At 41.6% G+C, this 27,142-nt stretch overlaps 2 protein-coding genes across 2 annotated transcripts in view; both read right to left on the bottom strand.

Annotated features, from left to right (window-relative positions):
- Positions 1-17,068, bottom strand: part of sos2 (son of sevenless homolog 2 (Drosophila)) — a 35,674-nt gene extending 18,606 nt beyond the window's left edge. The window contains 5 exon segments of the mRNA XM_030116184.1: positions 2,457-2,663; positions 2,754-2,918; positions 3,052-3,183; positions 3,477-3,602; positions 16,201-17,068. Coding sequence (XP_029972044.1) covers positions 2,457-2,663; positions 2,754-2,918; positions 3,052-3,183; positions 3,477-3,602; positions 16,201-16,284 — 714 coding nt within the window. The 5' untranslated portion in view covers positions 16,285-17,068.
- A 1,306-nt stretch (positions 17,069-18,374) lies between these two features.
- On the bottom strand, positions 18,375-26,935 carry l2hgdh (L-2-hydroxyglutarate dehydrogenase). Its single transcript, XM_030116170.1, has 10 exons — positions 26,726-26,935; positions 24,272-24,387; positions 23,016-23,167; positions 22,205-22,336; positions 21,945-22,107; positions 21,830-21,864; positions 21,274-21,441; positions 20,818-20,975; positions 20,601-20,732; positions 18,375-20,506 (listed from the first exon to the last, which is right to left on the bottom strand). The coding sequence occupies exons 1-10, from the start codon at positions 26,815-26,817 to the stop codon at positions 20,311-20,313; spliced, it is 1,344 nt and encodes a 447-aa protein (XP_029972030.1). The 5' UTR covers positions 26,818-26,935; the 3' UTR covers positions 18,375-20,310.
- Positions 26,936-27,142: the final 207 nt, after the last annotated feature.

Genomic DNA, 27,142 nt, shown 5'->3' with positions numbered 1-27,142 from the left:
AGAGCACACTGCTGCAGAAAGCGCCCTCCTCAGCAGGGCTCTATTGGATAAATACTTTTTTTTGAAAAAATATATATAAATACAGTGAGAATGTGTGCTCAATGACAACAACCGGCTCAATTGCCTGAGGAAATAATTAGTCAAGCTGACGAGAGCCCTAAAATAACACAGGGCGATTATTGACTGCCCGAGTCTGAATAGAAGTTCAGCCCTGTCATTATTTGACCGTAACACTTTCTTGACATCTCCGAGTAATTTCAGATTATGCTGCATTTCAACAGACATAATTGAGGTTATTCTGGCTGGGGCTGCAGATGTTGTTCCTGTCTCGGCGTAATTACACGTTCTGCATTCCACTGGGCCTCACAAAGGTTTATCCTCCTCACCCAAATGATGCCGCAAATTACCCGACCCAAAATATGCAAAACCACAGCGACCCAATAAACTCAACTTTCCACTCGGTCTTCTCAAATCGAAGAGACTCTGTTCAATTCCCTCCCTCTGCTGCACTATATACTCCTTTTTTATGTCACTCGAAGCACTAAATTACCATATAAGACACAATGGAAGTTTAGGAAAGTGTCCATTTACTGAGCTTTAGATAGGAGGAGTCTAAAAGCATCGGAATTAAATCCCTAACCCGTTTTATTAGCCATGAACTTACTGGCACGGGCATGTGACCTGCAGAACACAAGATAACGTCACAGGACAATTACACAATAGAGAAACCGCTTCTGCAATTAAACAATAGAGATGGAAAATAAAATAAAAAAAGTGGATGTGTCCTGCTGCTCCATAATGCTGATTGCCAGTTAGCAGATTATAGCGTTAAGCTGTAATCTTGAAATGATCTTATGGCGGATTTGGCTGAAATGGTTTTGCTGGAATCTCGACTGTGGAAGTTTATAAACTGGCTTTGGTGTAAGCTACTTATTCAGCGAAGGACTTGAAAGTATTGCCTCCTCTGGGTGAATAAAACTGCTCTGCAGTGACAGAGTTATTTTTGGCCCGTTCTAAACACAGCCTGGCTGTTTTTTGGGATCTCCGAAAAAGTAGGAGCGTGGTAAAGCAAGTTCATTGTTTTTATTGTAACTCAGATCACCGTTTTGTTGGCAGACTCTGACACCCAGTGCAATCATTATTGAATAAATACGTGGTAACATTTCCCAAGTATTTTCACGTCAAGCAGTCAGACTAAAGTGTACCAGAACAGCTGTAAAATGCACAATTTCAGTTCACAGTTCAGGGGACAAACTGTCGTTTGCTTCTTGATTACTGAGTCAAGAAGCTGAAGGAGTTTTCCTCAGAGCTAAAATCTGGAGAGGAAAACGAAGTTTCATGTCACGACCAAGGTCTGGAGGCTGAAGCAAACGGCAGAAGAACGTGGGAAAATATTTGTGGATGGATACCAGTTTCCACGAAGACGTCCCTCGCCACACTATGTGCTCTTCTTCATGCGCAACGCCGGCTTCGGGCAGACTCCTGTGGCTTTCTGACTCAGCAGGCCAGAAGCAAAACATGACTTGTCTGTGATTTTAGGTCAACTTGTTGCAGCATTTATTTGCCATGAACGGAAGCTGACGCGATACATTTACCGGAAATGTATTATCTCTTGCGGCCTGTGGTGATACCACTCTGGGCTAACCTCCATATATTCTCAAGAAAGTGACACACGCTAACCTGCTCCTGATATCTCTACATCAAACTGTGTGTGTTTCTGTGTGTTTCTATGTCTCCCTTGTGCCAGGTTGGAGAGATTAACAGCGTGATTTTTATCCACCTGTGACACCCAACGAGGCAGCCGCTTTGGTTCCTACAGATCTGAGCTTCAAGAGTTGCAGATTTGTGGTTCGTGCTTTGATTTTTGGCCTCATTGTGGCAAACCCTGTTTAGTTACATTGTCATTATTTTTGGCGATTATACCTTTTTCTTTCTCATCACCTCTTGTATTCTCTTATTTTGTTTGTGTTGAGGACCTTTATGCACTTCACTTTATCAGACACCTTTCTTCACATCATTACCAGAGTAGCACAGATACACATCTGATCCCACGGCAGTAATTTCCAGAGGTTAAAAACCTCAGTTTAGTGTAGCTGTAGCTGATTTTTCAACCAACATGTGAGCGAGGTTCTGGGGGATTCAACTTCTTTGCCCAGATTTGCTTGTCTCTTTCACCATAACACTAAATAATCTCTTTCCCGACCCCAGACACACGTCTACAAAGTGGAAAGTTATCGCAGACAACTCCGCTCCATCTGACTGGAGGAATATTTTGACACGCAGAGCAGTAATTTATCAAATTTCAGTCAGTCTTTGCAATCTGTATGTTGCGCATGCTGATGTTGTGACAAGAGTAAATCTGTGATTTAATGAGCGTCCTCAGCGCATCATCAGCTCAGAACAGGCTCCTTTCACACAGCCGTTTGCTCTGAATTTTAGCTGGGGACCTTCCTCACCTGAGCCGTGAAGATTTTCGGATTGGACAGGAAGTGATGGCGGAACACTTTGATGATGAGGTCGAGCTCCCGCAGGTACTGCCGCTCCTCCGCGATCTCCAGCCTCACCAGGTCGTCGTAGGTGAGCTCCCCGGAGGACGACGGCTCCTCCGTGCACTGCGACATCAAACCGATGTCGTCCTCCTGGTCAAACATGTCCATCAGCACCTGGGTGAGACAGCAGTGACACGGAGTCAGCCACAGTCGACCAAGGTCTGGGCCTCCTCAGGAGGGTATTTGGTGGCTGTAGCTTCTCACTTTGTCTGCACACATGGACACTTTGATGTCCTGCTGGCTGATCTCATAGTGCCGGATGTTGCCGACGTAGTTGCCCGCTAGCTTCAGTATATCCGCGGATATGTATTCAAGCACTGCTACGATGTACAGGGAAACATGGTAGTCCACTTTGTAGCCTAAAACCTCCTGTGGAAAGGAAGAGGAGAGAGAAACTGGTTAAACTTGTGGGAAAAGAAAAAAAAAACATCCTCCAACATTCAACATTGTAGAAAATATTGGATCCTGATAAGAAGGAAACAGGTTGTTTATGAGTATTTACCTTTAGAAGAGGGTGGATTTTGTCCACGGGGAGAAGTAAGGGGTTTCTTCTCTTACGTTTTTCTATGGCTGACTGGGCATCTCCAATGGCCCACTTATCTATTGGGTGGGGAAAAGTTTTCTGGACACGTTCCTGGTGAGACAGAAGAGACAGTTATTTTTCCACTTATTTATATGAAGGCGAACTTTAAAATAGCTCAAAAACATATGGAAAAACCCAATGAATGTGATGATTTCTTCTTAATTTTCATACTTTAAATATGAAAAACTGGGTTCAAAAGATGTTAACTCCAGAATGAATAACAATACAAAGTGCTGAATTTCTCTTTGACATTTTTTCAGTGCGCAAACTTTGTAAGGCCTTTAAATCCTCTTAACTCCCAATATCATGAGTTCATTCTTTCAACGAGAGTGCGAAGTTGTCACCTCCACATCCTGCACCGAGCGAGGCTGGGCTACACACAGCATGTTGAGCAGCTGCAGGATGAGCTCCTCGATGTGCTGCAAGGCATCCTCCTTCGCCGTCAGGTTTGGGTGGACCTGCTTCTGTACCTGTGAGCACAGGGAGATGACAGTCAGACGTGTGTCATGTTGAGGTTTTCACTGAGGGGGAGAAATTAAAAGTCTCCCGCTCTGTTGTGACGTAAACCGAAACCACATAGCTGATGAAAACAGTCGTAACATCTGGTACGATGCACCTCAGCTGGGATGATATTTAATGACGTCAACACTGAGCAAGAACAGACAATGGCTGGTTGACCATGAACACTTTATGCCCTCCTCATATAAGTTTGAAGAGCAGCAGTGGCTGAGAGGGTAGAGAAGCAAGCTTGTCAGGTTCGAATCACACAGCTGACAGAATACTGCCCTGAATCCCTGAGCCAGGCACTTGAGCCCATCTGCTTATTGCCATCGCTGTCCATGATATGAATATGTGACAAATTAGCATTCTTCTTTGATAACTTTCCCCTTATGTTTTGATCCACTGGATAAACACTAAAGTAAACTGATTTCTCTCTCAGTCTTCCACGTTCATTACCTGTGTGTATTTTGGTATGTTGTGTAGCAAACGGAGTAATACCACTGGAGACCTGTGGGGGCGGTGCTGAGCAGTATAGTTCATGTGCGACTAAGAAGACAATAAAGATGACCATCGATTCAAGAACGACCGAATGTGTGTGTGGATACAAACATAACTGCAACATCAGAACAAAGGAGCTTCAGATGACTCGTGTGAACAATTCACAACCATCTTCACAAGCAGAGTTAAAAAGGCACAAGCAGAGTGCAATTTATCCACCTAGACCAAATTTTAAATTGAGACATGAATGGTTATTTTTCACAATTTGGAATCTTTTTCATTGACGTTCGCATGAGAAATGTTCCACACGAAACCAACCACATGCGCTGCCCTCTACTGGATGTATCGATTAATAAAAACACCAAAATCTCAGAAGCGTGAGAGCATGAAGGCACTAAAAGCAATCTAGATGCATATTTTGGTCCTAACTGGTGTTCGAGCTAAGTAATCGAGCCATCACAATTTGGGCATTATCAAACTCATTTAGATCCGTACACTTTACCCCTTTTCTGCTTTCAACACTGAGACAAAATGTTAATATACTGTATGATTTACCTCCATACTAACAGGTGTCATGATGAAGATATAATAATAAACACACCACCTCTCAGTTCCTATATTATCAGAGCTGATTGGCATATATAGCTGAAGAAAAAAACGTGAAAGAATGAGCTGCAGCTCACTAGCAGAAAACCCTCCAAATGAAAATCCTCAAATTACACTGCGAGACGCTGCAGAAGAATTAAATAACATCATCTCCTTTAAGACATGAAGCTCCTTTCTGCTGATGAATGAAGTCGCATTGGCGGTGTGGCGGTCGTGAAACTCCTGAGGTTGTGACCAGCCAGACAGAAAGCGTGGTTTCTATCAGAGGAGGTGCGGTTTCTTCAGGTGTACCAGTGGAAAGAGAAGAACTACCTCCCCCACTTTCTCCGGCTACCCTCCAGCCTCCCAAAAGTTGTCGTCATTCGGGCCGTGCCCTCGTGCAGGAATGCTGTCAGTTGAGATACTATTATAGCACCGGGCGCAGACTCGGAGGGGGAGGAGAGGGGGGGAAAAAACGGTGGGAGCAAACACGAGGATAGAGGTGGATAGCAAAGACAGCCTCGCATTTGCTCTCCACTCACAAAAGCCCGGTCTGTTCGCACGCTAGTGATGGAATTACCCTGGCAGTGTAGTAAAGTGGGGCGTTATGATGACAAAACGTTGCCCCCGGATTAAGGAATGTGAGAGGAAGAGCTAAAAAGGTCAACACAGACGGGGATTTGTGCATTCTTCTTCTCTGACTTAATACAGAAGCAGCGTCGAGCAGGATGTCCCCTCACTCTCAAGTTTGAGTCCATTTATCCCAGTTGGAATAATAAATCAGAAAAGAAAGAGGGGCGAACGTGTGTCTTGGGGGCTCATGAAAGACCCCTTTTCCTCGTTCCGCTTTAGCTTCACGTTGCCATTCATTAACAACACTCGGATGCTACTTAACACAGGAGCAGCTGGAAAATCTGAAGCCGCATCTCGGCCTGGTTTACGTTTCTGCACGTCACTTCTGTTTTGACGCACGCTCACAAGACCTGAGAGTTATAAATAAGTCCGCGAGTTTAAAATTGCAGTCGGAAAAAATACATATCAAAGGAGAAGTAGGTTATGAGATAGATCTCTTCGAACCGCAAGCAGGCACTTGACCAAATTCCACAGGACACCAGGAGCTGTGAGTCACCACGCTGAAACTACGGGGGTTTCCCTCCACTCCATTCACAGAATAGTTGGCCCGTCTCTGAGAGGCTCACATCCAGCGAGTGTCGTCTATCTCCAACAATGTCAGGATGGGAGGCAGAGCAACAAAAATACACAGAACCGCGCCACATCATTCAGATTAAAAAACGTGAACGCAGACAAATTACACATGACGTAAAGATCCACATCTGAACAGATTTTAGGTTTCGGTAACAGAGAAAGGCAAAGATATAAAGAGATACAAAAAAATGAAAAAATGAAATGTAAGTAGTTTGAACTTCTTTTGAAAGAAATCGATTTCATTTTTTAAAGATGCAAAAAAATTCATATCAAGCAAATTTTTATTTTTTTGGATTCTACATATCAAAACTCAGTGCAACTTAAAATGTATATAGAGTTATGCAATATGATTGATAAGCTATCTAAGCTTTCTATGACTAAAAGTGAATAAATTAAGATTAAAAAATAAACAAATACACATTACAATGTAATAAAGTTCTGAATCAATGACAAATTTCTTTGATTTAAAAAGAAATGGTCATTTAAATGAGTTTTCTTGGATGTCTCTCTATTTAAGGATAGTTCTTAATTTCTTAGCTTTCAGAAATTTTTGGGACTGTGAAAAAGCATGTACACTGCTGACAAACGGGGATTCACTCATAATTAGATACATTCCACATTACAGAGTGGTTTATTTTTGGTCACACTATCATCCATGTGAATGATAACACAGTTGAAATGCAGATGTTTTGACTAGCTGGTTATTTAAGAATGATAAAACGAGAGAAATCCAAGCTAAAAACTTGAAGATTTTTAAGATATTTCAGCCTTAACATACTGGACACAACAGTTATTTATTACACATAATGATCTGAACATATTAAAAAAAAGCTAAACCGATAACATAGCAGCATAACCGGCAGGTAGAGAGTAAGCATTCAGGTAATAAACTCTTCACTTGGAGCTTTGGGATTAAAGCCACACTTCAACATGTTACGAGGCGTATTCAGGGAATCTGTCAGCTCTCCTCGATAACGACGCTGAGACGGAGGAGTGAAAGTGGAGCAGGGCCATGTGCAGGTATGACTGTGGCTCAAAGTATTTACAGTACAACTGAAACTCGATCCTAATGGGTGATGAACGCAGTCTACTAAAGTCAGCGTGGGACACCGAAGAAAGCAAAGTGGAAGTAATCGAGTGGAAAAATAGCAGGGGAACTCCTGAATTTAAAAAGCACTCACAGAGACAGTCGGTTTCATGAGGGAGACAAAAACAATATCAAAGCTCAGTGGCTGGTTCCACTGTTTTTTTGTTTTTTTTTTAAACACACCGAGTACAATAGCTACATGTCAGTGATTGCCAATACAAGATACTCGGATGAAAATATGGTTAAATTACATATTCAAATAATCCCTGTCGTCTCCAATACAGCTGGATCACGAAGCAACCTAAGCCTAGTGCATAATTTGATGACAATCATTTGACCATTTCAAAAAGATTTAACACAGAAGACACTGCTCCTCTCTAGCCGCCTTTTGATGTCAAGCTTCAGGCTTTGGGTGTTAATTACATTGAAACACCTACTCAGGAACAAGAGGTGTGCGATATATATCATCCACAACAGTATCGTAAATGCTGTTTAAACGATGTGAAACTTTACATTACAGAGTATTTACACTATATGGAAAGTCCAGCACTCTCCCTGGTTCAGTCCAGGCTGCCTCAAACAGAAAGGAGAGGACTGTTGTACGTTTTTGTTTGTTTTTTTTTAGGTGTGTATCAGATGGGATTTCTCCCTTGTCTGCTGGTGTCCTCCTCGTTTTGACATTTACACAGTTTTAATCTCTTCTCCATCGTCTGGTAAGGAGATCATAAACTAGCTCCCTGGGTCAGTCGTTAGCTTGTTAGCTTAGCAACTAGCTGTTAGCTTCATGTGACTGTGTTGTGCCTGTTGGTCACTGAGCTATGAATCCATCTGGGACCGCAGCAAACAGGCAGAATCAAGGCATTTTAGTCGGGGACCATCCAGGGCAAATCCTGAAATATCAAAATGTTTTGATATGGCCAGGATTGCTCCGGACCTAATGTTTAGCAGGAAGTGTATCGAGCACTTTAGCAATATTAAGAACTGGGTATTAGTATGTGTGTCAACTCTTTACAATATCATCACCTGATATCAAGCTGCTGTATTAGGCATGGAAACAATGAAGTAGTAAACACTTAAATGAAATAATGAGAATGCTGTGCTGCTATATTCAGCCAAATAGGTCACAATGAGAAGCATCACATCACATGTTAGCTTTCATGCACATCCTCCTGTAACATGTTAAGGTGTTCAGTTTCAAGGGTCAGCTCCATTAAGAAGAGAAAGGCCAGCGTACAGGAAGTCCCAGCACTCGCCCGTTGGCTCGCTCACTCTCACTTTCCCTCCTCCTCCTCCTCCCTGTTCCCTACCCACACAGAGCGAAGCCCCTGGGGAGAGTGGATCATAGCGGCAGACTGAGAGGTATTGATGTGCGTGTACGAGGAGGAGGCAGTGGGCAACACACACATATACACACTGAGGCTGGAGCTCAGCCAACATCAGGAAAGAGAAACCCAGGATTCACAGACAGACAGAAACCACCAGGACAAAATGTATAAGTAGTTTATCCGCAGAGCCCAGAGGTAGCATAACGTAGCCATGTCTGGTGAAATATTCAGAAAAATGTGGACCACACAGACACAGACACACACACACACACACGAGGGGTTTTCAGAAACAATATAGGATAATGGAGTTGTTAACAGATTTAACCACAGGATATTTCCATGAAGATAAGGGCCACTGAAACAGCTTTGAAACTCTACCTAACCAGTTTATCAATGATGCCACCTGAATGTTGATTATACTATTTTCCAGGCATAAAGTCTTTCTTTCCTTCCTTCCTTTTTTTTATGGTTTGGCTGGTTACGCAGCTTATATTTCAAAATACTCTGTTACGGATCCTCTGGGACCACTAGATGTCACTTTCTGACAACAAAACGCAGCCACAGTGCTACCAAAAAACCTGGATTACACCTGTATTTCACGAACAGTGCAAGACAAATGTTAACAAAAAGGAAACGCAAGATGACGTAACAATACAATAACATTCAATGGAATTTTGGAGCAAATTTTCTGTGAACGCGACAACTAATTGTTTGAAGCTTGAATTTAAGACAAACTCCGAGGAAGGACGAGACGAGCCTCCCTTACATAGCACCGATACTGCTTTTATTTGCGTCACAGTTGCAAATGAAAACTGTGATTAACAGGCAACAGAGTTTCACAAAAAAGACAAAAGTGATCTGTTTTGTTTCAAACGAGAATCCAACAAACAGAACAATGCTGTGTAATATTGCACAATTGTCTAAAAATACAAATAATGAACTGAAATACTTGAAGGTAACATAAGGATGTCATATTTTCTTTCTGGATTTCTAAAAAATGGCCTCAATTTGTAGGAAAAGTGCAAAAAGCCTGATAATGGTACCGTTATCAAACTTCTGTCCAGGTATTCGATGATCAGCCATTATATTAAGACACTGGAACATTAAAATTAATCATCTCTCTACCCGTGAGAGGGTGGGCTCTGTGAGTACGAGCATTTTTACTGAAAACACTTGTGTGTTCCTAGGCTGCTATGGTCTGCATTTGTCACACTGACAGATCGAGCTGGTTACTAGGTTGTCTGTTTTTTGAATTCTAATTACAACCATAGTTGATTCATTAAAAAACAAAAACCTAAAGGATGTTCATCAAAACATCCAAGGTTTGTACCTAAAAGACTTTGTGCTCATTAAAGGCCATTTGAAACCTTAATCAAAATAACAATGCTCCTGTAGTACAACACGTTTTGGTCTGCGCAGTACTCTGGAGGTGAGCGTTTTATGTCCCTGCATCATGTATTTAGTCTTTATCTTCAGTGAAGTTCAATGTGCAGATTTATTGCTGTGACAATCAGCATTACTGTCTTCGAGTCGGTTAAGTGTGGCTAAGCAGAGCCGCTAGCAAAAGCAGCCTTTTGGTGCAGTTTATATACAAATACTTGAGTCATATAGCTATGCTACATGTGCATCACAGCTGGTTAAATGTCAGGCTACAAACCTGCAGACCAGTCAGGAGGTTCGAATATTATGGCTGAGTAGTGTAAATATTCATGGTTTTGAATTGACTCGCACTGTATAAAACAACACTGTCACATGGACTACTGCAGTCTACAGAGAAAATCAGACCTGACATCAAAACAATGGAGCGGGCTGTGAAGCTCACCAAAGTTAAGGCAAAAAAAAGAAAAATGTTCCAAAGTGGAAAAGTACACAGAGCACTGTCTCCAAATATCCAAACCACAGACAGCCGTCACGCATCACTAGAAAATCCTCATCGCTTGAAATGCGGTGTCATTTAAAGCATCAGACATGGAAACTGACACAACATGATGCACTGACAGGCTGAAAACCGCGTGCAGCAGCTTCATGTGCATTGTGGAGACCAAGGGATGCAGGTCGAACTCAAATCGCATTTGTCATCTTTGTACATCGTTTCAGTGTAACACACAGTGTGATCAGGTGTTGTGTGTGTGCTGACAGCAGGAGAACAGAAAGCCTGGAGGTAATAACAGAGGCAGGACGGTGGTAATACAGGGTTAACATTTCTAATTCAATTGATTATTCTCCTGGCTGTGTACATGGGACTGCATCAGGCTCAGGTTGCAGGTAATGTGGCTTGTGTGTGTGAGTGTGTGTGCATGTTAGAGAGGTGGGGGGGGGTGGGGCTTGTTATTATACCCGAGCATGTGTCACTGTTTGTGATTCATGCCATGACATCATCTGCCATTACAACCAGACTGTCTGGGGAACCGTAGGCCAGAGATCAACTCTGAGACAACAGGCGCACACAGAGTAAGAAACAACAAAACAACAACAACACATGCACACACAAAGGATGCATGCATACGAAAGGAATGGCGACATAAACAGACATACATTTTCGGAGGGTTAACTCAGACAAACAAGCGACACACACACTTCTGCCCATGCTCACATGCGTGGTGGACGTGCAGCGTCCAGTGTGCAACCTGACACAGTGACAACCCCCCACACCCCCAAGCTCTCATCAGAACTCCGTCTGAGGACGAGCTGACGTCAACAGACCTGATTCAATTCTGCAAAGGACAGGAGCACCTGTGTTTTAACATCAGTCCACTGCTTTGTCCTGGAGATGAGGCAACATACAGGCGTAAATATTCTGACAACGAGTTCCGTTTTCACGATATAAAGTGGGTTGTGTATGTCATGCCTGGGTTACAGGCCGCCAGTGCAAGAAACAAGAAGTGTCAGTAAGGAGAAGCATAGGCGGACTGACTGGAAGGCTGTTCGTGACTTTTTAGCAGAAGCTTCTAGAAAAAAGTCATAGCTATCGCCAAATGATCCTGAGGTGTACTTATGAAGGAGACAGTGACCACAAGACGCATGTGCAGTCTGTGTTGCTTTTGAAAGTATTTATGGAGACGAATGTTGCAGAAAACAACATGCATTTCACTCTGGAGCTTCAGCAGACAACTTCTCAACAGGAGATGAAGTGGTTGATGAATTCTGATTAATTTAACTTCTTCACCTCTCAATATCAGTTTGTCCAGTAAACTGCCTGTGTCTGCATTCAACCGTTATCTGCTGATGTGATTATTCAGCTATTCCCACCCCCCAACACGCACGCACGCACGCACTTTCTTTTCACCATTACTTTTTGCATGCCATTTGAAAATAATCACAATTGTGTTATTTTCCTACCGTGTATAACGTTTGTCAAATTGACTCTTCCGGGATTAGTTTAGCATTGTTTGTTGAACTCTTTTAAAAGGACCTATTAAAATAAGGCCACAAGAAGCTATGATTAGGTATCTGCTCAGTAAAAGAGCCCACTGCTGCGACAGTCATGCAAGACACAATCCGTCTTCTTTCCAATTTCTCCGAGTTTATTTGCACAAATTTAAGTGATGACTGTACATATGAATACAGAAAATAAATGGAAAACTACTGCTGGGGAGATATCTGGCTTTTCGTTTAAGAAAATTACCTCAAGAAGAGCAGAACAAGCAAGTGAAAGTAAAATTTCTTCTCATTCTGAAACACAAGCGCTACGTTGCCTGACTACAGTGCTTATGGAGCCAAGTTTATTGCTCACACAGAAACTTTTGTGGTCACAGCTGATGAAGTGTGTTGTTCTGTGTCATTTCCTGCCTCTTTGTAACTTTCATTTACAACGTCAACAGTTGCTTCAGCAAATCTGCTTCTGTTGAAGGTGAGACGCAGTGGCAGTAAATACAGCAGTGCATGTTAACAGAAATTAACCCATTGATGGAGGAAACGAGGATGTTTCCGATAAATCTGTGATGTCAAGGAGGTGACGGCTCAGTCTCTTCAAGGTTAAAACCAGTGTCATGACTTTGGAGCGAAACCCAAATGCCAATGTGATGAACTTGTGTCCACCGAGGCTCCGGGCGCCTCTCGGTGCCACCAAACAGCAGACGCAGAGAATGCACAGTTATTATTAATGCCATCATGTCAGAAGCGAGATGCCAAGTCGGGTACCGGGCAAATGTGGCGAATAGTCGAGACACGGAGAAAAGCATCACCCGTCACTGGCTCAGGAAGGCAACCAACGTCAACAACTCAGACAAAACAACGTGAAAAACTGGGGTTTTGGGATGTAGTGATTTCTGACAAAGATGAGAGAAGAAACAAATGTGTGAGGGAAGATTTGGATACGCCGCGATCACTTCAGAGCTATGGCTTCGTATTCTGCACACAGCGCACCATCCACACCCATCTCTGTCATCAGGATTGCATTTCTTCAAGACTTTACACATCAGTGAAGACACAATCATTTCAGGACAAGAAACCAATTTCTCCAAAGAAGGCATCTCTATGAAGCAGAACAGCATCTCCCAAAGGGGAGAAAGCCTCTCGTGACCGCACGCTGGCTTCTCAAAAAGCCACACTGGCATCTGAAGGTGGGATACCAACTTTTTCAACAGGCATGTCTCCAAAAGCCATGCGAGCATCTCAACAATGGTCTGAGCAAATTTATAAAAAAAAAAAAAAAAAAGAAAAAAAAAAAAGAAACACACACATTCCCAAGCGGAAAGCAGCATCTCCAGAAGGCACACGAACACGAGCGCCATTAAAGCTGGCACCACATGTTTGAACAAATGTTACCAATTCACTTTGCTGACGGTATCAACAGCCTCATTTATTGCCGTTTCTTCGTCACTTCCCACAAAGTGGTGTTTTTAATAGAATACCTGAGGATTAAAATAATTACTTTTATTACCATTCAATTTGTGCAATATCAATCTCTTTTGCCTACAGTGATGTCTTCTGTTTGATTTATGTTAAAAAAACATCACTAAATGCAAAAATATGTCAATTACAAATGACTAAAGCAGCAACTTTTCACATGTGTGAGGCTGCTGCTGGGAAATGTTTGGCATTGCTGCTTGAGGAATGACTTACATGAGTAAATAATAATCAAAATTGTGGCCTGTCAGTCAGGGGACGGCGGTGGCTCAACAATCATACATCACATATAAAAGCAATTAGTGATGAGAAGTCTGTAAATGTCTGCTGCAGCTACATACTTTTGCCCAAAATCAGCACTGTGATTACCGACCACCTGAGGGAGAAACCTCTTCAAATGCTCCCTCTGCTTAATGATAAAGTCACCTCTAACTCATCAACAAGTTGCCTTTAATTTTGCCTCGATTGCACTCATTTTTACGAGACGGAGTCATACAGTCATCCACCTCAGTGGACAGCTGTGAAAAACAGCGAGTCACAGTCTGTCAAAACCATAACAAACCCCTCCTGCGTCAACCTGTGACAGGCTTCCCCTCCGGCAGTTGTGCAGCAAGTCGAGACAATGAAACTGTGGCAGCGTGGCCCACCACCTGCTCTCTGAGTTTCACCTGATTCATCGCACCATTTCTATGGGACGGATAACTGTCAATAATAGTCTGATGTTATTTATAAACCCCCGTGTTGCTACATGGCTAAATCCCGGGTCCCAGGCTGGCTCCCTCTGCTAAAAGTGCATGTCATAACAATCCCAGGGATCTTAAGGTTTTCGAGTAATACAAGGCACCACTAATAGTGAAATAAAGGATTATTCTGTCTATCCATGAACAGCGTGATTACAACTTTGTTACAGCAGTACAAGTAAAGTAAGAACAGTCATTCATGTTTCATGCTGTGTGGGAAAAAAAACAACAAACTTGTTCAGATCCATTTAAAAGAAACAAACAGAAGTGTTTCTGTATTTCCAACAATGTCTTTCGCTCCTGAAAAAGGTCCACTTTGTGAAGTTTCTACCTTAGCAAATGTAAAATCTGCCATAAAAGTACACCCATGTGGTTGTAGGAAGAGCCAAGTCTTCAGGCCTTTACACAGTAGCACAGTGTCTTGGGTGTTTATTTTTTTATTATCACTCCTCCATAAAAGGACATGTGCTAAGTTTATGTTGCCATAAAAAAACATGAATATTTCTCAGCATTTGCACCAAGAAACACATCAACGAACCGTGTTGTGTGCAACATGAGTCAAAAAATCATTTCTGTGAAAAAGGTCCGACTGTCTCACAGGCCTGGAAGTCACGATGTCCCAGGATTACATGTGGGAGTTGTTCTGTCTTAGTACACATTTCTGTTTAACATCACAAATGTAACACAGGGACAAAAAAGTAAATGTTGAAAAGAAATGGCAAATATATGGATATCCAGACACTTACTAAAAAGAAAAATTAGGGGAAAACAACAACAGATGTGAATAACTGCAAGTGGATGTGACTCATATAGGAACTCTATGAATAAAGTCTATTTACTATTCCTACTGGACAATGACAAATCCATCTTTCTCAGGAGATGAAAAAGAAACTTTAAATCTCTGTCACAACTTTGAATCCCTCACTGGTAAATCGTCTTGATTCACTTTCCTTTTTTCATGAAGCTGCATCTCCAGTTTGACGACAGAGGGCAAACAAGTTTATTTATTTAAAAGAAAAACTGTCGGAAATTGGCAGCTTTGAATGTTTGTTTTTGTCTGGGAATGAGTTTTTAAAATGCAAATTGAGAAATAAATAATAAGCAGTGACAAGTTGCACAGCATAAACATATGTTGCCATTTGGGTCAGCCCCAAGATCCCAACAAGTCACACAAGTCCAAAACACAGTTTGCAGTGTGATCCAAACACACTGACCACACTGTCTGCTTGAACAGCAGCTTTTCTGCTTCTCTCAAACATCGAGTGACTCCTTCAAGCTCCCACCACATTCAAAACACTTCGATTCACGAGCAGGTCCTCACAGGACCTCCGAGACTTACACACAGCCATTTCAAAGGGAAATGCAGCGTGCAGAGCGTAACGCACCTTCAATTTTCTAAACAATCTGGTTTTGCGTGTAACCCAACAGAACAGCATGCCAAACAGTTAAAACAGAAAGGGGAGCGATTTTGTTGTGTTTCTGTCAGAAATCAGGACCAGGCTGCCACGGCTTGTAAGTCTGAGCAGAAGGAGTGAAGGATGAGGGGAGACGGGTGGCGGGGAAAGCAAAAAACAAACCTGGTGGTGACAGGGAGAAGCCAAGATGATGCAAGAAAGGAGAAAGACAGAGGGAGTCTGCTTACATAAGACAATAAAATCTAATCATTTCCCAAACCGAAGGACACAGATTCATGAGAAAAATGCTGCGTAACTTTGGTAAAAAGGGAGACGTGTCACTGCTCAGCAAGGATGAGACATCTTCACTGTGAGAGCAAATGAGGAACAAAATGAAGTGGCTGGCCACAGAGGGACAGGTCAGGACAGCGTCTGTGTTACTGAACCTCCACACTGCATGTTTCCAGTAAACAGACCAAAGTCTGAAACAAATGACTGTAAGAACTGGACAAAATATCTATTTTTTTTGTTTATTTTTTCACTACTCATTGTAGAGAAGTAGAGTGGGAGATATAGTGAATATTTGCACTATGGTATCAGATAGATCAGACAGATGCTGTAATGCAAGCAAAAATCTACAGGTCAACAGTCAAATGATTTGACTTCGTTGGTCTTGCAAATGAATGACTGCAAAGAATAGGTTTGCATTTGAACATTCGTGATGTGAACATGAATACTTTGTGGTTTTGATCAGACTGATCAAGCAATTTGTCAACAACTTTAACTGTAAGGGTGCAGAAGAAATCAGCAGTCTGAAACTCCACCAGTCTAGCTGAGGTGAAGCCATGAGTGTGGTTAAATGGAGTTAACATTCACAATCGTACCTTTCGTAGAGCTTGCACGAAGAGGCCTCTCCATTTGTGACTGTTCTCGTCACTCGAAAAGTCGTATATCTGCTGGGGCTGCATTGCTGAAGCGGCTCCTGGCGTTGCCGTGATTCGGGCTGAACTGTCAGCATCGGCCCCGGATAGATAGTCCCGATGGGTGGGTCAGTCCGGGGCAGGCACGGTGGAAAAGTCACACTGGTTCGCTTGCAAATGCGATTAAGTTACACTCAAACTACACGGCGAGTCCAAGCTCGAGTGAGATTAAACAGCGAAAAACGAGCCACAATAGAAAATAACCACATGTAGCAATTAAGTTAACTAGCTAGCTTAGTGGCTAATGTGGCTAGTCCGCCGCTGCTGCTGTAAACACGGGGCAGCGGCTAACCGAGGAGCTAACGGCTAATAACAATGCTGCTAAGTGTAATACTTGCTACTTGGCGTTTGCTGAAAGGCGTTTAACAGGCACGTTTAGTTCAGTGTTGAGTCGAAATGAGGGAGCCCGGCGTGTCGCCAGCTAGCTACAGCTACAGGTTACGTTTGGTTTATTTTGCTGCTTGGACACCTGTAACGTTAGCGGGCTAGCCGACGAGCTAGCTGGTGCTACAGGCTGCTGCTGCTGGCCTCGCTGCGCTCCGACTCCCGTGTTGTGGCACACGACCCGTTCGGCTCCAAACAAGGCACACTTTCTCCGGCGCTGCTCGCTTCACATCTGGCCATCCTCTCCGCGGCGAGCGGGCGTTGCGTCCCGCGGGTGTTCCCCCGAGCGGCGGCCGGTCCAAGGCATGATCTGGGAGCGGGGGCAGATGAGTAGCAGCCGGGGTGTTTTTGGTTTGAGAAGTCGAGGATGTTCGTACCAACTCCGCCGCTGCTGTCTGCCGCCTGTCTGCCGCCGCTGCGCTGCGCTGCGCTCCGCAGCTGCCGCCGCCGCCGCGCGTCAAGCGCGCGCGCTGCGTAATCTGACGTTTCAGAAGCTTCACTTGTGTCTCAGTTCTATGAAGAAGCAGCAGGTCAAAGAGCTCCACACACAAAGATGTGTTGGTATTTACAATCGCCAGGAAGGGTGCCGTCCATTTCTTGTAGAACGGAAATATAAATTCTTGAATACTTGAATCTCAAAAATACAACTCTTCAGTTCAGAGCCAGGTGTTAGAAATAAGTGAGAATATGATGTGTAATGTAACTTATGAGTAACTACAAAGTGGAAAAGATTCTAAATACAGCTGATTGGTAATTTTCCAGTTTTCCCTGGGAAAGTGGGATATTAATTTGATGTGTATACATAGATAGATAGATAGATAGATAGATAGATAGATAGATAGATAGATAGATACCAAGGTGCTCCATTTCCATTCAAACGACCACCATTGAGTCTGGAGAATGACCGGCTTAACCAAATCAGACACTTATGCGCTGATTTTCATGCTGTTGTCTCATTCGTCATTTCTGTTTCCATGTGAATTAAAACTAATCGAGGAAATGTGAACATTTTTTCTTCATGTGTCTTCAGTTATGACTTTTAATATTTCTAAATATATTTCTAAAAAATTATGTTGAAGGGTTAGAAGATGACAAAGGCTTTTTTAATTTACCTTGAATTCAAAATTTCAGTTTTAGTATCATAAATGAGAAGATACCATGAGTTATGATTAGGTATTATTAGTCTTATACAGAGGGTATTATTGTGTTCTTTTTTGTCTGGAATGAGAACTTTACATTATGAATGAATGAATGAATGAATGAATTTATTTATTTCATTATTTATTATTTATAATTTATATATATATTTTATATTTATAATTTATTATGCTGTTGAAGTAAAATCTTTAAAAAGTAAGAATGAAGAAGAAAAATAAACGTTATCTCAAAAGGATTTTTTTAAAAAAAAATAAAAGTTGCTTCAAGTGACAGTGTGCTCCAAGTCTAAAAACCCAGCAACGGAGATATAGTTGATTTCATGAATAATCTGCAGATAGCACGGAGTTCACTGGTTTGTTGTCCACAGTGTAACTGTGAGATGTGTTGTTGATGTGAACAACAGACATAATCTGCAAAATAACTTTATTAGATCCTTGTACTTTTTATACATCACAAAACCTGAGTAGATTTAGTAACTTAATAAATCATAAGACATATAAATCACACTTTTGCAAAAAAAAATATAAAAACCCAAAACATTTTATTTCCATGCTATTATAGAAGCATCATCAGTAAAAACATTAGAAGAATGATAGACAGATGATCAACAAACCAACAGCAGCACTGGGCAGTTTCAAAGACCTTCTCTGGATTTAAAAGTCACAGGAAAGAAAAGCTGTTTGGCACAAACAGAGAAGATCTGGTAAACTTTTCATGGGGAACAACCCAAATACTCAGCCCTGCTGCCCATCCCACAAATGTATGTTTCTTACAAATCCAGCACAATTTAAGAGATAAATAATCAAATGCACCAAAAAGCTTTTTTACAGCAGAGAAATGATCTACTAAAACTTGTGAGAAGGTTGGAAAGTTTCTGATTCAAGCTTTTCTTTCCTTCTTTTTTTTTTTTAAGCTGTGCAATTTCTCTTTTTCCCTATTAAAACCCTGGAGACTCAACAGACCGATGAGATCCCCTGGATTCAATGTGGTGATGTTCCAGAGATACATGCAACACAAGCCATTTAAGATGCAAAAACAAATGCAAATGAAAAAAAAATGTTGAAAAAAAAAAACAAGCAAACAAACCAAAGATGCAGATTAAGCAAAGTGAAATCGAGCAAGCAGTAATGCTAAAATGCCTGAAAATATCTGGTTATTTCTAGAATGATTAAGGGGTCATTTTTTTGCGAATCCGTTCATTTTAAGACCTTTTATTCTGCCACATTTTGTGCCTTCACTTAAAGACCTATACTTACTTTTTGTTGCTGTAATGCTGCCACCTTGTGGACATACGGTAGAAGTGCATGTATTGAGAACTAAGATATCCTGCAACAGCAGCATTTGTTTTAAAAATACACCATCAAACAAATAAACCCGTGCCTACAACTATTCTTTCTCCATACACGTACCTTACACAACCAAGTGAGCACTTACATTTTAAACAATCTGGCACAAACTACAAACTTTGGTGTTTCAGCTCCAAAAAATATATAAATTTCCTCCCAAGAAATACTTGTACATTCATTTGTCTATAAATGAGATGAGTTAGTATATGAGAGAGAAAAAATGCCGCTGTTAAGAGATATGTGAAGGTTCAAATTTCTGGGGAAATTGTAAGAAAACACAAAAACGCACAAGTTTGTCCCCAATGTAGAGTTTGTAAGATTTACTGCCATCTTGTGGCGTCAATGCACATTGCAATTAACTGACATCTTGTTCTAGTGAATTATACACAAAAGCACAGTTCTTGGTGATACAAATATATCCTTCTGAATTTCATAAATGTACAGTAAAGGTGCAATGTAAGATTTATTTTTTTTAACTGAAGATGTAATTAATAGATTAGCTTTACAGTACCCTGTCAAATGCAGTGAGATCAACCTATTTTTTTCAGAATAAAATGTGCGTTCTGCAGCAAAAACTGTGCAATACATGACACAATCCATTATCCAGTGTCACCTAAGATCAAGGACAGGCTTACAATATTTTATTTAAAAATGACTCAATTATTCTTTACAGTTTATTTGGTTTTAAATACAGCTTAAAAATATTTTGTCCTGCTAAATTTTTAAAGATGTGCGGTTAGAAACAACTCATTTGAACACAGCAACTTTGTAAAGGAGTCAGTGGCTCCACCACCTTAAACAAAATGAAAAGATGAAAACAAGTACCACAGTTAAACCATTAAAAAAAAAAAAAAAAAATCCAAAATGAAAACACCCAGTTTATAATTCACACGTTTCTTGCCTATTCTAGTATTCAGATTGTTGATGACGTCAGTGTAATCTAGGATGCTGATATTGTTTAGATCATAATGTAGTGCATGAAGATGAGCACTGACTGTGAAATGTGTTGGAGTAAACATTAAGAATCCTGAAATTGCACCAGTCGTGTAAAAAAAACAAAAAAGAGTGTAAAGTAATCAAAGATGTTTAAGGCCTGGGCTCCTTCACTCCTCATCCTGAGACTTCTCTACAGCGCGAAGCGACTCTCCACCTCGTCTGCGATCATTTCGCCGATGGCGAGGGAGGAGGTGGCGGCCGGAGAGGGGGCGTTTCTCACGTGGAGCACCCGGCTGCCCACGTCTCCGGCACCGCCGTCAAACACAAAGTCGTCCACCAGGTTCCCGTTCCGGTCCAGCGCCTGAGCTCGGACCCCTGAGGGGCCCCTGAGTAGAAGACATACTGGGGTTACAGAGGACTGGATCTGTTTGGAGCTGTCAGAGGAAGCTGGAGCTCCGCGACTCTGCCTCCTGAACCTACCTGACCACGTCGCTCAGAGACAGTTCAGGGATGTACTTCTGTAGAATTTTGACCTGCGCGGCGATGAAAACCCCCCGGTACATTTCCCCGACTCCGTACGTGATGTTCCTCATCACCAGCTTCTGAAGACCCCTGCAGCCACCATAAAAAAAAACAGATTGAAGATTCAGAATGCAACCACTGAAGCGTCCTCACGATCACCGAGCGCACGCTGCACCTGAAGGACAGAGCGTCTGCGAAGTCTCGGGCGTTGAAGTCATACACTTTGTATCCTTCCCTCTTGAAGGCGAGCACCGCGTTGGGACCCAGCCAGATAGTCCCGTCCATCCTGGGAGTGAAGTGGACGCCGAGGAACGGGAAACGAGGGTCTGGGACCTATATAGGGAAGACAGAATTTATAATTTAATAGTTTTTTGTTTTTTTTTCAACATATCTCACCTATGTTGTAAATAATATCATTGTGATGTTTTGCTTTTTCAAATTATAAGAAATTGGTATAAGAATTAATAATTTGCCCTTCCCGTGGTCTTATCTGTATGAAGTAATTTTTTTAGTTGTATACTAGATTTTCAGATGTTTTTCACATTATAAGATATTAAAACGTTAAATGCTCCTAAGATTCATTTTAATAGGAAGAAAAAAAGACAGCCGCTGTAGATCCGGTCTGACTTACAGGATAGATATTTCCTTTGACCAGGTAGTTTTTCTCGGGCTTCAGGACCAGATAATCTCCTCTGAACGGGACGATCCGCGGCTCCCGGCTGCACCCGGATATCTGTGAGAGCCGGTCCGAGTAGAGGCCGCCGCAGGTCAGGACGTACCGGCAGCGCACCTCGTTACCCTGGAGCATCATAACAACAAGGGAGTGGATGATTAAACTAGGAATTATATTGTTCACACACATTTTTATCAGTGAAGTGGTCGTAAATGTAATGAGAGACTTATTAAAATGATGAAATGATTGTGTGAGTGTAACCGCTGCGGCCTATACATGAACAAAGATGAGACTTCAAATTACATAAAAAGCCTCAAACAAGATTAGATTATTTTATTGGCAATTGCACAATTAAAATTAATTTATTTACTACCTGTATAAAGGAAAAACAAATGTTCCCACAAGTGAGGAATACCACTACAGCTCTGCGCTGACCCCGACATCACCTGTTCCTGCTAAACAATGTCTTAGAAACAGATAAAACAAACCCCTATTATTTCTTTTTCTGTCTCACCTTCGCATCCCTGATGGCGATTGGATATTTCATCCCTGCAGATGGAATAAAAAGATGAAGTTGATTTAAAAACAGGTGTGAAGCGCGACTGCAGACACACAAACCGCTCCGTCACCTTCGCTGCTGCCGGCCGCGCTCTCCTTGACCGCGGAAATGTCGTCCACCTCATACTCAGTCACCACGGTGCCGCCGGCGTCCTGAAAGTCCGCCCCGTAGCTCAGCGCCACCATCCTCCAGTCCACGATGCCCGTGTAGGGAGAGTCCAAGGCCATGATCCCCTGGAAGGAGGAAGAGTGATTACATTATAGCTTTGTTGAACGGATTAAATATGTAAGGGTGATTTTGTTTTGTGTGTGTGTGTGTGTGTGTGCGTACCCGACAGTAAGGCTCTCGCTCTCGGATGCCCTTGGCGTCCACGATGCTGAGGTCTCGCACGTTGTTCTCCAGGCCACGCTGGTACAGAGCTTTCAGCCGGGGAACCTCCTCCTGCTCCACGGCCACGATGAGCTGCCAGGACGGAAACACAATCTGAGCAAACGCATTCATTTTCTCCAAAAAATTAAACAACAAAAGTGAAACATGGAAAGTGATTTTTTTTTTGCTTTTTATTGTTTTGAAGGGACAGACACTGATTTCAAACACACACTGATCACCTGGTTTTCAGCAGGTTGCTTGAGGTGTTTTCTCTATAAACATTTCTAAAACAATATCTCAAACTGACAGGTGGATTATAAGAGGGTCAGATGATTTCATTTAAATCTGAATTATTCCAAGGTCTGCTTGGTGGTTTAGAGTTCACTGTTTTTGCACTGAAATCACATAAAAAGTGTTTGTTACATAAAATATGTAACCTTGATTGTAAAAACCAGTGTACATCGTACAAAAATCTAAATAAAACCAAAATAAGAACAGTGCAGTTTGTATATTCCATCAGTAGGTGCATGTCTTTTCTACTCCAATTTTCAGTCTAAAAGCACGTATCTTAGGTTAACTGCAGACTCCAAAGAGCACGTTGGTGTAAATATGAGTTTACCCTGTGAAGAACCAGCTGGGATTTTCTTCAGCTGATGTAAGGAAAGAGCAGCTCCTTTTTTACTTCAAATAAATTCCAAAGTGTTCGGAAGGATGCTTAGCGTCTGAAACGTCCCAGGTCGAACTCTTGTGTCCGAACCGTCCGTGCACCAACCTTTCCACATCTCTTGTAGGGCAGTTCTTTCCTCTGGCAGTACTCGTAGGCTAAAGTGGCTCCTCGCACACACAGGCGGGCCTTCAGGGAGCCCGGAGTGTAGTAGATCCCACTGTGAATGACCCCACTGTTGTGCCCACTCTGGTGAAGAGCTGGTGAGAAGGATGGGCACAAACAAAGGCAGGATTTATTACAACACTGCTCAGAGGAGCTTGGAGGGTGAGAGAAGGATTTGGAAATTCTTTTTTTCTTTTTTTTTTTTTGAGGTGATACAATTTGAGGAGATAAGGAGACTGACTTTAGGGCTTTGAATATAGATTAGAAAGAATTAAATCTTCTGTGTCAAAGCATTAAATCCAACTTCCGGTGCTGGAAGTAGTTGATTTTTTTAAGCTCAAATCATTCAGAAATAATCAAAATTTAAAAAAAAAATAAATAAAAAAAATCCGAATGTCTCAAAAACCTCTGTCTAACCATTCAATTAAACCTCCCCGCAATGCCACTTTTAACCTTTAGGTGGTGTAGTGAGTCACTTAACCACCACAGAAACACACAAACTGTTGTTCACATCACTGCCACCTAGAGCACAAGCGCAGTATTACATTTACATACTGCACCTTAAAATCACAGTTTTAGAGTTCACATTACGTGTTCAGTCTTAAATTATCTGATGTTTCCAATAATTCAGTTTCTATTTTTTTTAATTATCTTCAAGATACATTTTTTCTAATTAGATGCAGTGATTTTGGTTAATTTGTCAGCTCATTTTGGCCTGTCCTTTTGTTTCTGCTGCTTTTAAATCAGGAATTTGGCGAAAAAAGGGGCATCCATTTTTACATGTGTCCTCTGCCATTGGCATATTTCCTAAATTATTTGTCACTGGATCTATTCAATAAGCTTAAGCCTTTGTTTAAGATTGGCAGCTGAGGAAGGAGGAGGAGAAGCTGTAAAGAACAAACAAAAACACCTCAAGGCGCTGCGGCTTCGTCACAAATATGTTTATTGGTTTGTTTTTCTGCAGCCTCAGTTGTGCCCTCCTGCACACTGGCCTGATCTGCGACTTTAATCAGGAAACTAAAACACTCAAGGTGTTTCAATAAATGACCTAAATCCAATCTGATTCCCCAAAACTGAAGCTAGAACTTCACTGTCACAGCTTCATTTGTACATTCAAACTTCCCCAAATCCTCCCAGACCTCGTTGAGTGACTCTAATCAGAGCCACATGCAGGACGTGTTTCCGTCTTCTCAACTCACCGAGCTCTTTCTCCTTCTCCAGCAGGATGAAGCTGAGCGTCGGGTGTCGGAGGATCAGCTCTCTGGCTGTGGCCAAACCCACGATGCCGCCTCCCACCAGGGCCACATCGTACGAGCTGCACGGAAAGAGGGGCAGTTAAAAATTAAAGTGGTTACTAATTCTCAACATACTGCAAAAGGTGGAAATTTAATATTCAACTGAAACGAGCCGCAGACCTTTGAACAGGAGATTTTTATTTTGAAGTAGATGGAAGACATTGAGTTACTTCCTAATGTTTAGTTTTACTACAAGACATTTTTAAAAGTTGTTGGGATTCACAGGAAATAAAAAAGCTCAAGTCTTATATCAAACACATTTTAGTTCAAAGATAAGACCGGTAAAATAGGGCCATGACAACATTTAAATTCAAACTTTGAGGATTTTTAATGTGGAGCAGAGCATATGCAATGAAAATCAGAGTAAAAACAGTGAACAAGAAATGATAAGATCAGAGTAAACTGATCATAATCAGTTATGGAAGGGGAAATACACTTCATGCTGTAAATTAATGTTGATTAATTTTATAACTCTGATTTCCAGAAAAACTACAAAGCAAATGTTCCTATGGATATCTGAAATTCCCTTTTTGACAATGAGCTGAATTAGACAACACACAACCACAGGATCAGTGTGTTTCCTTCATATCCACAAAGTTTTTTTCAATTACATCTCAACAAACACCAACCAGGAACACAATGTACACCTGGACAAGAAAACAGTTACACGCTGCCATCTCAGGCGACTCTGGAGCAGTAAACATCTTGTTTCATTTTCTGGAATTAAAGCCAGACACAGGACCATAAAAGCTCCATAAACCAAGAAATTAAGGAAGCGCCCTTACATGCCCTCAATGAGGTACAAGTTGAGCACATTGGCTGCAAAGTTTGTATGTTCAGAGGAGTAACTTGTTGCTGGATAAATGTGACTTTATGTTTGATGAGAAAATAGCAGAACTGACAAAGAGCTGGGAAAACCTTGTACCACTAAAGTTTTAAATGGTCTCTCAATCACAAATGCAGAGATTTGAATGAAATGAATATGTATAAACCTTCATTAATACTAACAAGAAACTATCTTTTCCAAAGACAGCAGAGTGCAGTTTTGCTCGGGATCACTGGGAAGGTTTTAACTGAATGATTATTAATTTTTGTGTTAATAGTTCGAAGAAATGTTTTAGCATTATATTGGAAATTGTTTGTAATGATCTGCTTCTATACTATAAATATACAGAAACCACATTATGATGCAGTGAGCAACTTAAATGAAATTCACAAAAAGCTATCAAAAAAACCTGATGATTTTAAAATTGAATATTAAACGAAACTAATATTTAACAAATTGCTGCAAGTAAGGAAAAAAGTATGGTAACAAATCTCCAGATTGTGTTCATGCTGTTTTTTCTGCAAAATTCATTGTGATCTCATTTAAAGTTTTAATCTTTTATGTTTTACTGCTCTATTAGGTAGTTTTTACTAAAGGTTTGTGGTATTTTAGCATGTTATTTATGTAAACTAAGAATAGAACAAAGCTTGTCTGATGCTCTTTGCTGGCTTAGATTGCCACTTAGGAATAACTAAAGTGATCTAGATGGAAGAAAAGTGAATGTAGCAAAATATAACCTCTTCAATAATTTCCACCTTCAGAGGTAACTGAAGTCCATTTTTCCTCCAGGTCAGACAGGTTTTAATTTAACTGCACTCTATGGTTGAGCGGCTAAAGCTGAGCAGCTTAGAGATAAAGCAGAAGCCAGGATGAGACGGTCTGAGGTGAGAAAATAGAAGAAGAGGAAAACCTCAGGAAAGACAGGTAGATGTAGTGAAGGAGGACATGGAGATGGCTGGGGGAACAGAAACATGGAGAAGTTTACAAAAATCTGCTCTCATGCAAATACAACCTTAAAATAAGCATAAAGCAATAACAAAACTTTAGTTTTCAAGCTTAACTGGGCATCATCAACTTGATGAGGACAGATTTATATGAGAAAGCTGGTGTATTGGATTACATTACATTAGACAAATGCATCCAATGATGTAGTCAGGATAAAGGCAGAACTTTCAAATTAATCACATGCATATATTTAAACAGATCTTAAAAGCTGGCATTGACACAAGCTGTAGATTTCAAAACAAGTTCAAGGAGGCTTCTTAAATATGGATCCATTACTTGGCGAGTCTGAGAGGGTTAGGTCAGGACTCACGTCTCGTGTGAGAAACAATGTGGAGTAGTCTGACGATCAGGTTCAGCAGAAAGCACGATAGTTGTGCAACCCTGCAGCTGCAGTGTCCTTGGTAATTAAAGTTTAGCATACATGCAGCAGCTTGTCGGTGTCAGTGCATGAAACGACTGAAGCCCAGATTAGACGCATTTCTGACGTTTAGAAGAAGAAGAAGAAGACAGGTTTCCTCTGGTCTTACCTGTGCAGCTGTCTGCTTGTAACGTCCTTCAGCACTTGGAGTTGCGCTGCACCGGCAGCCTTCACACAGGCGCTGTTGACAACCCGAAACATCCTGACAGCGGCGAATAAAGCAGCTCACAGTCGCTCCACCATCGTACCACTGCCGGGAGGACCTCTCCTGAACTCCGTGTACCTCGTTTCGCTCCTCCTGTGACGGCTGTCAGTCCTCCATCCGTCCTGACGGCAAGCCGGAAAGAGCCGAGCGGAGCCGAAGTCAGCCCACCCGGAGCCACGCCCCCTCAAGTGACACTTCCGGTTATCAAACAAGCTTTATTGACACTTTATTCTATTTACAAAACAAACACAATGTTGACATTTTTTTTCATTATGACGAATTTAAATAAAATGTAATCGTAATAGCAGACAAAAGTACGAT

The sequence above is a fragment of the Salarias fasciatus genome, chromosome 19, assembly GCF_902148845.1.
Source record: "Salarias fasciatus chromosome 19, fSalaFa1.1, whole genome shotgun sequence".
In the NCBI taxonomy this organism is placed as follows: Eukaryota; Metazoa; Chordata; class Actinopteri; order Blenniiformes; family Blenniidae; genus Salarias; species Salarias fasciatus.
The sequence above is the reverse complement of the archived record's forward strand: the minus strand, read 5'-3'. Positions and strand labels throughout refer to the sequence as shown.